This window comes from Lissotriton vulgaris, chromosome 1_1 (genome assembly GCF_964263255.1).
Source record: "Lissotriton vulgaris chromosome 1_1, aLisVul1.2, whole genome shotgun sequence".
In the NCBI taxonomy this organism is placed as follows: Eukaryota; Metazoa; Chordata; class Amphibia; order Caudata; family Salamandridae; genus Lissotriton; species Lissotriton vulgaris.
The window spans coordinates 668,978,457-668,992,780 of NC_141685.1; the positions used below are offsets into that span (position 1 = coordinate 668,978,457).

The following is a 14,324-nucleotide window of genomic DNA, read 5'->3' on the forward strand; positions in this document are numbered from 1 at the left end:
GCTAGAAAGACACCCTGCTCAAACCAGAGTCTATGGGGTCTCTCCAGCACAGTTGCTTAGTGCACCTGGGCTGGGGAAACCTAAATGCGCATGTGTGATTTAGTCAGCCTGAGACAGCCGGCCAAACACACATGCGCACTTAGAGAGTGCACATAGCACTCCTCCTACCCCCCTCCCAGGCCCCGCCCCCGCCTGCACATGCTGGCTGAGCCAGCTGCTTTAAAATATAACGACAATCAAATATTGTTTTCTTTTTAGCTGCTGGCTCTGCATGTGGCGCGACACTCCTCTGCCATTGCGGAGGAGCTGCCCCTGCCTTATTACATTCAGCAGGAGAGCCCAATCACGTTGCATTAAATCAGTGCCAGAACTGTGCATTCAGGGTGCTTTAGTGTCTGCTTTTTCTGGTTTCTGTTGCTGTTTTTAATGGAAAGGAGTCAGCATGAAAGTAATTATTCGAAATAAGTTGGCTGTATCTTAGAGGCTGTGCAGCAAAAAATGCTAGAGAAAATATTTTATGCTGAAACGAAATGGTCGGAGTGTGATTGGACAGGCTAAACCTAAACTTTTTTTGTGTGCAAAAGTTTTTTTTAACGAAAAACATGATCTCCTCCAAATTCTTAGAGAGCAAAAACGTTTCTTTGATAGTCAAAAGTATGCAGCAAAGACTACAGGGCATTGCAGACATAATTTGTGCATTTTATCGAAGTGAAATATCGAAGCAATTTATCAGTTAGAAGCAAAGAGACAATAACGTAAAAAACGTTAAATTCTGATCATTGTTGACTTTATCTGAAACTAGGCAATAGCAAAAACAGGGCTGCACTCAAGAATTTTTCATGGAACTTCAAACGTTTGCAATGACATTTGAGAGACATGTACAGAAGGTATTTCAATCAAACATGAATAATACATCTGGTGGCACTGGAAACTAATGCTCCACCTGCAGAATAAACAGCAGGCGCGAGATTAATTCTTCCAGCATCCAACCCATGATGAGCTCATTCCAGACATTAACTTTATCAACTCATATTGCAGCATCTTACAAATATAACATGGCGCCTCCGGGGAGAACTGTAACAATGAACGCGTCCTGGAAGGCAGGCAGGTTATTTCCACAGGAAAAGACACTGGAAAAAAACCGAGAATATGTATGCACACAATGTCTTCTGGGCGTGCAGGCAATGACACGAACGTCTTCCTTTGCCTCTCTTTATGCAGTATTACAAATCATTCCTTCGAGGATCACGCAGCTGAAGGCACTTTGGCAATTTCAATATTGATTAATAGAACAATCAATGTCAAGATGCTGAAAGACCGATGAATGTTTGCAGAATCAACCGAAGGGCGGACGGTGAACCCTTGATATACATTGTCTCTCGTAGTGTTAAACTACCCATTCCACAAAGGGTAACTAAGATGAATTAGTTTCCGATTGATGTTCATAGAATCTAAAAAATCCATATCTTTCTTCTTTAGATAAAAGTTAAAGACCTGAAAAAAGAAAACGTTTGTGCATTAATAATGTGATAAGACAAGAAATTATATAAAAATGCAGTAACCGGTCTGTAACAAATACATCTGACTTATAAAGAAAGTTCGATCCTTAGTGCAAAACCCTATTTACCACACAAACTTCTACCAAGCATATTACCTTTACTACGCATGCCTTTACAAGGCAAATGTACATGTTTCGCAGGTAAGTATAACGTTTTTATAGAAATATGAACAAATTACCTACCTTTGGTAATGTCTATTCTGGAAGAGACTATATCTAGCTGAATATTCCTTACCTTTGAATTTCCCCAGGCATCAGATTGAATCTGGAAGATTTTTCATCAGCAGCATCCCTGCACACTGGTAGGTGGCATCGATCAGCTGCACATCTGGTGGCGGCGTCCGCCCCGGAAGTGACATCATAGTACCTATGTGAGCGCCATTCAGGCGCACTGACGTTTCTTTTCAAGACTTTCCACGGAAAAAGCACGGAGCCATGAAGAACACTGACCACTGGTGTGTCAAAACTAGGGCCCTCAATGAGGTCATCCCTATTCCTAGAAATCAGTTTGCAGAGCAGGAAGTACGGGTGAGTCGGCAAGGATTCTGCAGCTGGATATAGTCTCTACCAGATAAGGCGTTATCAAAGGTAAGTAACTTGATAGAGACTTCTAACCGCAACTTCCTTGAATCTGAATAGCTACCCAAGCAATACCATCGCCGGAGGAGGGTCTGGAAACTAATTTCAATGAGAAATTCCTGCAGCCCCGAACGGGCAAAGTGCCCATCTCTTTGGACCTGACGGTTTAGACAGTAATGTTTGGTGAATGTGTGCCGTTAAGCCCATGTTGCTGCCTGGCAGATATCCAGGACTGGAATTCTGCATGCTAACGCAGTGTTGAGAGCTTTAGCTCTGGTGGAATGAGCTTGCAAACCTTAAGGAGGTTGCTTCTTGGCATGTGCATAGCAGATTTTATTGCAGAGAATGACTCAATGAGAGTTGGTTTGCTTCTGCACCTCCCCACCTTTCTTCACACCCACATATCACATGAAGAGTTGGTTGTCCATCCAGGACTCTGGCGCAGGCGGCCCCCAGGCGGCTGAACTCTAGGAGCTCCTTCTGAACCTGAACTTGGTCCAGCACATAGACTCCCCCACTCATGAAAAAGGTCATATTCTTGACCAAGTATGATCACACAACCTATCACTCTCGACTCCATCCATCATGCCCTGTATGTGGTCTGACCACCACCTAATCCAGTTCACAACCACCATTAATGGGTATATTAAATCTCTGCCCCGGGCTGGAGGGGTAACTAGAAAATGGAAATCTGTAAACCCAGCAGCCTTCGTCGACACTCTGAAATCCACCTTACCCACGCTCTGTTCGGATGTCGACATTATGGAAGGAAAAATTACGGAGTGGTTATCAGCGGCCAGCGACACTCATTCCCCCGAGGCTAAATTCTCCCACACACGCTCTATGGATGCCCATAAATGGTTTATATGTGACCTAAAAAAAGTAAAACTTGAATTACGTCAGAAAGAAAGGAAATGGAGAGCAAAATATACCTTGCAGGAGAAGGAGGAATTCACTACAGCCTGTAGGGAATATAAGAAAACTATCTTAAATAGCAAAGCTGCTTATTTCTCTACGAAAATAATAAACTCACAAAATAAATCAAAGGATATTTTTAAAATAGTGAATGATCTATGCAACAGCGAGAGAACGGCACCCACCCAGACCCCTACACAGGAGCTCTGTAACTCGCAAAATACGTTTTTTATAGACAAAATCTCTGCTATAAAGAAGAGCATCCCTAATACGCTCAGTCAGGAACTACTGGCCGATATATGTAATAATCACCATACTCTCGAAGCCCTCCCTTCCATTGACCCGAAAACTTTTTCGGAGCTTCTGTCTCGGGTCAACTCTGGGTCACCTAATGACAGTTGCCCACCACATATTCTGAAAGAGGTCTGCTCGGCTCTACCTCAGTACCTCAGAGCATTCTCCCCTTCCTCGATGAATCTCTCTCACAGGGCAAGGACACCTGCACTTTTAAAAATGCAACGGTCGTCCCACTTATAAAAAAACTCGGGGCAGACCCCATGGACCCGTCCAACTACCGGCCCATCTCCCTTCTCCCTTTCATGGCCAAAATACTTGAAGCTCACGTGGCTAGATGTCTTTCGAATTTTATCGAACACTCGGACTATCTAGAACTGAACCAAGCCGGTTTTCGCCCGTCACACTCAACGAAAGCAGTGATCCTCGCAGTCCAGGATACCCTGAGAGTTAATGCGGACAAGGGCAACCATCAGGCCTTGGTGCTCCTCGATCTGTCGGCCGCGTTCGACACGGTCGACCATAACATACTATTGAACCAGGTCGAACAGGCTGGCACCAGGGGACCCGCTCTCAGATGAATAGCCTCCTTCGTTACCAAGCGGACGCAATCAGTAAGACTTGGATAATTTACAGCCCCAAGACTATCTTCCCTCTGTTGGGTCCCTCAGGGATCATCATTGTCACCACTCTTGTTCAATCTTTATCTTAGACCCTTGATACACTCTCTAAACAACCGCAAGATTACCGTTTTTAATTACGCCGATGACCTGCAGCTGATAATACCTCTGAATTCCCCGGACTCAGCAGCAGAGTCCCGGGCAACAATGTCCCACATACGGAGGTGGATGGACTTGAACCATCTAAAACTCAACCCGGGCAAGACAGAACTTGTACTGCCTGGGAAGAGTGAGCTCAGCTGGGGCCCACATTTTTGGCCGACCGATATGGGCTCTCCACCTACTGCTTACCCTTCGGTAGAGCTTAGGGGTCATCATCAGCGCCGACCTTCCACTTAAAGGACAGGTGGGAGCTGTGGTTTCCTCTAGCTTTTTCCAACTCCGGAAGATTAGGAAAATTGCACACCTGCTGACGCATTCTGCACTCATACAGGTAGTGATAGCCCTGGTACTTTCGCGTTTGGATTTCTCGAATGCCCTTTACCTTGGCCTGCCAGTGGGCCTGCTAAAACGACTCCAGATGGTCCAAAGTCAGGCGGCAAGACTTATCTGGAAACAACCCAAATGGCAGTCAGCTAGACCAGGTATGTTTAAACTACACTGGTTACCGATGGCCCAAAGGATTGCCTTTAAGACGGGTTGCACTGTTTTTAAGGCATTGCACGGCAATGGCCCTAAATTTGTAAGAAACATGATCAACTACTACAAACCCCAGTGCGACCTACGCTCTGCCCGGTAAACAGTCAAAATATCGAGTTTTTAATTTCGACCTACACTTATATCGAGTTGCTAATATCGATGGGACAGAATATCGATGTCCAGAATATCGATGGCCAGAATATCGACCCTAAGGTAAGTAATATCGAAATTACTAATATCGATAGCATATATATCGATGTAAGTAATTTCGATTTACTAATATGTGTTAGAAATATAAGTTAAGTATTTAAATTAATAGTTATAATATGTGTTTAATATGTTTTTATAATTTAAAAATATATAAGAGTAAATAATATGTTTTACTACCACAGCGGGTTGTGGGTTTATAGGGGAATAGGGTGGGAAGTAATTTATTTGTAATTAAATAATTAATTTTTCAATGATTAATTTATTTTGCAATTAAATATTAATTGGCAATTATTTATTTAAATTGATTAATTGAATAATTAATTGATAATTTATGTATATTTTTAACTAAATTATGTTTTACTACCACAGCGGGTTGTGGGTTTATAGGGGAATAGGGTGGGAAGTAATTTATTTGTAATTAAATAATTATTTTTCAATTATTAATTTATTTTGCAATTAAATATTAATTGGCAATGATTTATTTTAATTGATTAATTGATTAATTAATTGATAATTTATGTGTATTTTTAACTAAATTATATGTTTTACTACTGGAGCGGGTTGTGGGTTTATAGGGGAATAGGGTGGGAAGTAATTTATTTGTAATATTAATTAATTTTGGGTAAAGGGGTATTTTTAGGGTTCAGGGTCAGTTTTCAGTTTTTGGGTAAAGGGGTATTTTTTGGGTTCAGGGTCAGTTTTCAGTTTTTGGGTAAAGGGGAATTTTTAGGGTTCAGGGTCAGTTTTCAGTTTTTGGGTAAAGGGGTATTTTTAGGGTTCAGGGTCAGTTTTCAGTTTTTGGGTAAAGGGGTATTTTTAGGGTTCAGGGTCAGTTTTCAGTTTTTGGGTAAAGGGGTATTTTTTGGGTTCAGGGTCAGTTTTCAGTTCTTTGGTAAAGGGGTATTTTTAGGGTTCAGGGTCAGTTTTCAGTTCTTTGGTAAAGGGGTATTTTTAGGGTTCAGGGTCAGTTTTCAGTTTTTGGGTAAAGGGGTATTTTTAGGGTTCAGGGTCAGTTTTCAGTTTTTGGGTAAAGGGGTATTTTTAGGGTTCAGGGTCAGTTTTCAGTTTTTGGGTAAAGGGGTATTTTTAGGGTTCAGGGTCAGTTTTCAGTTTTTGGGTAAAGGGGTATTTTTAGGGTTCAGGGTCAGTTTTCAGTTTTTGGGTAAAGGGGTATTTTTTGGGTTCAGGGTCAGTTTTCAGTTCTTTGGTAAAGGGGTATTTTTAGGGTTCAGGGTCAGTTTTCAGTTTATGGGTAAAGGGGTATTTTTAGGGTTCAGGGTCAGTTTTAGGTTTTTGGGTAAAGGGGTATTTTTAGTGTTCAGGGTCAGTTTTCCCTACTGTTGCACCCACTGGAGTGGGAATAGTAATTATTGTTAAGTAATTATATATTATATATGATTTATTTTTTTTTTTTTATTAAATATGTATTATTATTTTTTTTAACAAATATTACATATATTTAAATATGTTTAAGTAATTATTATGTATTATTTACAGTTTTTTTAATGTTATTTTACATAAAAAAAATCGATATATTTAACAACGATATTTTTTACATCGATATTAAATTTTCGATATTTTGGTACTTACCATGTTGTACATAGGGCGTCGATATTTTTGCTATCGATATAATTACGCCGATATTTGTGTAGGTCGAAATTCTGTCTGTCGAAATTTTGTCATAGATCCGCTCTGCCCACCTTCGCTTGGTTGCTATCCCGGCGTTCAAACAAAAAAGGCAAGGAGGAAGCTGCTTCTCCTATCTAGATGCTACTTTCTGGAACTCACTCCCCTTGTCGCTCAGTAACTGTGACAATCTCTTGGTCTTTAGGAAGACCCTGAAGACGTGGTTGTTCGAGCAAGCATATGCTTAGGGATTAGTTATGTCTCTCCACAACAGCGCCATGAAACCTACAGGTGTATGTGCGCTCTATAAATGGTTATTAACATAACATAACATGGTGATAAGGCAGATTAGATGATAAGGACTGCAGTTCACTCACTTGATGGGCAGAAGTAATTGTCACCAGGAAGGCTGTTTTCAGTGTGGGATGCCTGAGGGGACAATTGTTGAGAGGCTATAAAGGAGAGCACAATAAAGAAGTCTAAACTAAATTAATGACCCACTGAGGCTGAGGCATAATGAATGGTGAAGGAGGAAAGAGATGACTAAGACCTTTGAGAAACCTATGTACAATAGGGGGCCTGAACAAAGAGGGTTGGTCAGGTTACCACAAGAAGGCAGCAATGGCAGATGTATAGCTCTTAAGAGTGCCCAGAACAGAGCCCTGCTGGGAAAGGGAACAAATTAAGAGTAAGACTTTAGAAAGAGGAACAGAAAGGGGTCTATAGTTGTTTCTGCACACCATGCCACAAATTATTTATAATGGCAGGCATACACAGTCTTGGGATGCCTGGCTGCCAAAATGATGTTACAGACTTTGGAGGATGTTGCAATTGGGGGAGTGGTGGACTTACCAGACCACTGGCCACCTGACCCTCAAGGTTTGTGGGTACCGCATGCTCATCCACTTACAGTCTGGGAAGCATGCGCAGCACAGTGGCTGGGTGGAAATTGGAGTGGTTGGAAGCCCCTTCCATAGCCACAAAAGGAGAGCTAGGCAGATGGGAGGGAAGGGGTATGTAGCGAGGCCCAAGGACCTGGCCATAGCCCAAGAGTCCTTGTAGCGCTTGAGTACCAAATCTGCCTTGTCTCCGAAGAGACAGTTGCCATCCAAGGGCATGTCCACTAGGGAAGCTCAGACATCCCCCGAAAAGCCAGTCGTCCTCAGCCAGGCATAGCGCCTAATGGCTACTGTTGTGGAAACAGCTCAGCCTAGTGATTCGGTTAGGCCAAGACTACATTGAAATGTAAACTTTGCTGCATCTTTTCTGTCTATGACAGCTTGGGAGAGTACATCCCAGGCCTCCTACTGAACCTGTGGCAGCACTTGTGCAACCCTATCCCACAGAGTGTGGGAATAATGGCCATAAAGGCTTACTGTGTCCAAGGACTGCAATGACAGGCAGGTGGAAGAGAAAATGTTCCCAAATGAGTCCAACCTCTTGGATTTGATATACGGGGGAGCGGTAAGGAAGCGCCTTGGGAGGTTGAGGCTTGTACCACCAAGTTCCCAGGAGCAGGGTGTTGCCAGAGTAAGTATGGGTCCCCAAATGTAGGGCGATGGTGGCGGACAATTGTCCTATTTACAGAAGCCCCTGTGTTGGGTTTGGACCAGGTACCCAAAAAGATGTCACTAAGGATGTCACTGATCAGGAGTAGGAGTTTCGGACGTGGAGACTCCCGGTTTCAGCACCTGTGCCAAGATGTTAGTCTTGACTGCAACTGAGGGTAGCTGAAGTTCAAAGACCTCAGGCACCCTCCGTAGCCACGGTAGGGGGAGAAAACAGACGATCATCTGGAGATGTATTCAGGCCACTGGCTTCAACCAGTTACCCATAACCAGTCCATATTTTGTTCTTCCTCATAGGGTTGGTATTCTAAAGGGTCCAGTAAACCCATCCTAGTCTTCCCCAAGGCCTAGCCCATAAGAATTGGGTTCTAGCTCTGATCTTAGAGACAAGGCTCCTGTTAGAGTTAGCATCTGCAAAACCAATCCAGCTCTGGATCGGTGTCAGGGATGACACCATTGGTGGCTTCAGGAGTGTCAGCATCAGGACTGAACTAGGGAAAGTCAAAATAGTATGAATGGCGCTAGTCCAGATCCAGGAAAAGATCCCTGGGAGCCCACTAGTGCCAGGGCCTGAGCTGCCGACGCAGAACCAGATGGGGACACTTCTGACTCTACAGGGCCCAAAGGCACGTCAGAGGAGTCGTGCGGCCCCAATATGAGGTGCATGGACTGATAGAACTCCTTCAGGTGGGTGCGGGTCATTCGGGCTCCCAGAAAATCGGGGAGGCATGGAGTCGGTCCAGGCGCAGGTGTTAGGGAACAAGATCTAGAATGTTGATTCTACAGAGGACATTGAATAGGACGATGCAGACTTCAGGCTCCACAACAGTCCCTGGACCTTCCCCTAGACCAGAATCCCGACTTGCATGGAGTCACATGCCGGACCACCATGAGCTTTACAGGACAGCTCCATCAAAGCCTTCGGGTTCATGGTCCGACAATCGGAGTACAACTTTGGGTCATGGACCTGCTCCTAGAACCACAGACAGAGGAGGAGCAGGTCCATCACTGACATTGGTTGGTGACAGGCTCCGCAGTGCTTGAATCTCGTCTTGCGCGATGACATCAACACAAAAGGAGGAAAAACCTCAAAAATCCGATGACAAAACCAAAAAAATACAGTAAAAAACTGACTGAGGGGTAGCTCTTCTCTCAGATCAGAGCTGGCTGGCATAAAAGAATAGAACTGACGTCAGCGGACTTGGGTGGCGCCTATATATGTACCAGATGTCACTTCCGGCACGGACAATGCCGATGATGGACGCAGAGCCGATTGACGCCATCTACTGGCTCGCAGCGGAACTGCTCACAAAAAATCTTCTGGATCCAGTCTGACGCCTGGGGAAATTCAAAGATAAGGATTCTGCGCCTAGAAGTCTCAATCAGATACATTTATATATATACACACATATATATGTAGGTATGTATATATATATATATATATATATATATATATATATATATATATATATATATATATATATATATATATATATATACTCAATGAAAAAACAGGTTTCAGGGACGTTATAGTTCGAAATTATTACTTAAAAAACCACAGAAATTCACTGAAAAAACCACAGGTTTCAGGAACGTTCTAGTTAGTTGGACATTTTACTCGTACAAAACCAGAGAAATTCAGCCGTTATAGTTAGTTGAGCTAATTATAACTTGCACCCCCGTAACTGGTATTGGTGTGTCTATGGTTTTACATTTTTCAGTGAATTTCTAAGGTTCAAGGTATTGAAATCCCCTTCTCTACTGGGGGTCCTTTAGGGGCCAACTAGCCTACCTCTTACCTCAAGTAAGCCCCACACAGTGGGATTGCTGAGAGGTGGACACAGGCCACACCCCCTTTCTCCACCACTTTGCAAACGCGCCTCCTGGCACGTTCTATGTTGTGGGCTTAAGTCCCCTTTCCTCCTGAGGGTCCATGGGGGCCAACTAGCAGTCCTGTTAGCTCCAGTAAGCCCCATAAAGCTGGATTGCTGAGAGTGGGCCGAGGTTCGCCCCTCCTTTTTACACCACTCTGCAAACGGCCCTCCTTGCGCTGTGTTTCTCGGGGGATGAAGTCCACTACCCCCACAGCACCAGGGACCGCCACCTCCCCGGGGCTTTCCTCACAATGTATGGGGCATGCGTGCCCCCAGTACCCGGGGGTCCACCACCACCCGGGGCTTTGTTTTAATACAGGCGGAGGCCCGCGAGGCCCCCCACCCTTATTTAATTAAATCCCTGGGGAGGTGGTGGTTGCCGGGGCTTGGCAGGGCCTGCGAGGCCCCCCACACAATTTTAATAAAGCCCTGGGGAGGTGGTGGTCCCCGGGGCTTGGGGGCCCATGAGACCCTACCCTTATTTAATTTAAGCCCCGGGGAGGTGGCAGTCCCCAGGGCTTGGGGGCCCATGAGGCCCCCCACCCAATTTGAATAAAACCCTGGGGAAGGTGGCCTCCGAGGCAGCGGGGAGGACACATGTCCTCATACATTATAAGGAAAGCTCCGGGGAGGTGGCGGTCTCGGGGGCTGTGGGGCACCCAGTGGCCCCCCACACCATAATTCTAAATTATCCCCGGGACCTGGCTCACCCGGGGGCTTAAAACAAACGAAGAGTGCTTTTTTAAAAAAAAAACAATTGTCTGGATTCGCAAACCCAGCGCAAATGTGGGTGATTTTTTTTTTTAATAGTTTTTGTTTGGTTCTGGGGGCCCTGTTGCACCCCTGAGCAGGCCTAGGGGGTCAGGGTATTTCTACCCCGCCACTTTTCTTTATTTTTCACTTTTTTTCCCCCTTTTTCTTGTGACTCGGTTACGGAGTCACAAGATGGCTGCCAATACTTCTAAGTTTGGAGTGTTGGCAGAGAATCAGAGTGAAGCCTGTGCCCGGAAGGAGTCACGTCTCCTCCTCAGTACTCGGATATCGATATTTTTATTTCTTGAATTTCTCAGCAACTACTGAACGGATTTACACCATTTAAAAAAAAGATTGCTTTCCGAACCAAGAGCTACCTTTTTGCCAAATTTGATTTAATTCAATTAAGGCAGTTCGAGCTGTAGCCTCGTCTAAAGTTTCCTATGGAAATGAACATGGGGAAAAGGCATTTTGGGACCCCTCTTTTTTCTCAGTTCCCGCTTGACGAATCACCCCAAAACCTTTAACACAGAAGCTAAACGGAACGCCCCGTTAGTTTTGAAAATGTCGCGAAGATCCGTCAAACGGCGCCAAAGATATTGCTAAATCAAAGAATGCTTTTCCTATGGATACTAGATCCCAGCTATAACTACCTACTGGAGACTGCCAGTAGGATATATATATATATATATATATATATATATATATATATATATATATATATATATATATATATATATATATACATATATACATATATATATATATATATATATACATACATATATATATATATATATATATATATATATATATATATATATATATACATATATATATATATAAAGACTCACGTCGAAATGCATTATGCCGCTTTTAATCAGCAAATAAAGCGATCTTCCCTGCATTCCCCGCTGTGTCCTTCTGGGTTTCTTTAAGAGGAGTTACCTATGGAATAATTTTTACGTGTCAGCCAGTCACACGTGGAAGGACCCGCTCGAAAAAGTCCGAGGTATGCCTGGCAATTTGTGCTTCTCTATGAACTTGAAACCTCGGACTGCCTTTTAGAATATTCCAGCAGAAGGTTATTTGCAAAGGAGCAACCCGAATTTGACGGGGGAGCACTGGCACTGATCTATTGTTCCGTGACCCTGCAGGCATAAACACTTTGAGGCGGAGTGTAAGGAGACACAGGGGAGACCGTCTCTTTGAAAATGAACAGTATTTGGCAAGACACCTTACCTTGAAAAGGGCATGAACAGCACGAACACTCTACAGAGCTCCACAGAATAACAGTTTTCACTTGATGTTTTCTGGGATTGGTAGTCCGTGACAAGAGACCAAGCAATAGAAACTGGGGCCAGCTGTACTCCATTACTTTGGGAGGAGCCACGAAAGGTTTTAAACGTAGGTGCTGCCGTGTTTTCAAATGTGAAGGCATCTGATGAAGACTCACGTCGAAATGCATTATGCCGCTTTTAATCAGCAAATAAAGCGATCTTCCCTGCATTCCCCGCTGTGTCCTTCTGGGTTTCTTTAAGAGGAGTTACCTATGGAAAATATTATATATATATATATATATATATATATATATATATATATATATATATATATATATATCTGGAACACTCCAAACTTTCTCATCCAAGTAAGGCACTGACTCCGTGAAATTTGGTTGATTCCAAATAAGTTTATTCTTGCATATAGGCTGCTTGACGCGTTTCGGCGGTAAGCACCCGCCTTGTTCACAACATCATGACATTCTGTGATTGTATTTATACCCCTTAGTCATTGCATTACATCATGCATGTTCAACTCCTGTTTTTACGCACAATTTAGCTTGTTTTTCTCATTACACACACTAGTCACACCCAGTTTCCATGGTAATATGGGGCGTCGTCCACTTGCAATTGACATAAACAAGTTACTTTCAATTTCACTGCTAATTGGTTACATCATCCTCCCCCCTGTTTGGTTTCGTTACTATAGAAACCCTTATGTCACATGAGCCTGGTGATTTTCTCATTCCTGCCTTGCCTGTTACTCGCTGCATGTGTGCGCATTGTTTCTGCCTGGATGGACTGAATGCCACGAGTCAATTCCCAAATGGAAAACTTTCTCGGCGCTGGTAAGTTAGTAACCAGACACCATAGGCTATTCCTGCATGTTTATTCTTTTTCCGAGTTGTTGGGTCTGTCGCGCTACTGTGTGTACTCTCAGCGTGTTTTAAAACCGGGTACAGTTGGGGAATGTTCCAAGACTAATGCGAGCGATTTAATACTACACGCGGTTCATTAGGGTTTCACAGGCGCGCGTTTGTCATGCCGCCTCGTATCTGCGTTGAGGAAAGCTTTGTTACAGTGTTTTAAAACCGGGTACAGTTTCGGAATGTTGCAGGAATAATGCGTGCGATTTAATAACACACGCGGTTTCTCAGGGTTTCAAAGGCGCGCGTTTGTCAAGCCGCCTTGTATCTGCGTTGAGGAAAGCTTTGTTACAGTGGGTGCAGCGGGGGATGTTTTAGGGAAACTCTGAGCGCATTAGTACGCATGCTAGCTCTGATGTTTAAGGCGCGCGTTAGTAAGCACCTCGCAGTGTCATTCCAGGGCGCGCAGGGTCATTTAAGGGAAATTTGCTATTGTTACAGAGTGCTGATTCCATATGTCATGGCGCCTGTCTATTTATGTTACCTGAACTCCCAGTGGATTTAGGCTAAGTTTTTTAACATATTTATCATTTAGTATGTACAACATTTACACATCATTTCCTAGTGGACAAAAATACAGGCATTTATTCAGTGCCTTGCACTGATGGATAGCGACATATCTAGCACTACAACATGACTTCTAACCAAAGTGTTGGTCCTTATTGCATCTATGCATTGCTTTCTGGGTCATCAATTTAGTAACATTAGCATTAATTCCCCTTATATTGACATATACGTGTGTGAAAATGATTTGTCTAAAATGTTGCACTTGCAGGCTAAAACTGCTATAGGGGTTATAATAGTGCTGATATATACAGTGAAAAATTATTCTAAAAAATGAACAATAGATGTTAACTGGACGGGAGGGGGGAAGTTTACCTATGACAGGTTCCGGGGCATTGTCATCACGAACCATGTTGTCATGGTTAGAGATGGACACTGAGTGCTTCATCAGAGTTGAGACCATTCGGTATCTTAGAATTAAGCATTATAATATACCGTGATTCAAGTCTTCTCAAACTCTGCAGGCGATTGCCACCTCTCGGATTTTTTGGCACATTGTCAATGACGAAGTATGTTAATACTCCAATGTCCCCTGCATGGGTTGTGTTTATGTGCCTGGCTACAGGGTAAGCTGGGTCGTCATTGTTTACAGCGCGGAGGTGTTGGAGGACTCTGATATGTACAGGGTGGATGGTACTGCCTACATATCTTTTACCACAGATGCAGTTTAGGACATACACCGCATGGTCCGTTTTACAATTGTATTTGCCTCTGATCTTGTACGGTCTCTTTCTGAAGGGTATTTCTACTTTTGTGGTGTTTATCCCATGCTTGCAGGCTTTACATTTACTGCACTTGCTGAAGCCTTTGATTTTTGTCAGCCAGTCATCCTGTTTTTTGATGGCCGGCGCATTGCAG

General features: G+C 43.5%; 1 protein-coding gene across 4 annotated transcripts in view; it reads right to left on the bottom strand.

Moving 5' to 3' along the window:
• Positions 1-709: 709 nt before the first annotated feature.
• Positions 710-14,324, bottom strand: part of LOC147747627 (putative oxidoreductase ZK1290.5) — a 775,562-nt gene continuing 761,947 nt past the window's right edge. For all 4 annotated transcript variants that reach the window (XM_086954359.1, XM_086954367.1, XM_086954345.1 and 1 more), the window contains one exon: positions 710-1,494. In XM_086954359.1, coding sequence (XP_086810485.1) covers positions 1,393-1,494 — 102 coding nt within the window. In that variant the 3' untranslated portion in view covers positions 710-1,392. The remainder of the gene's footprint in view (positions 1,495-14,324) is intronic.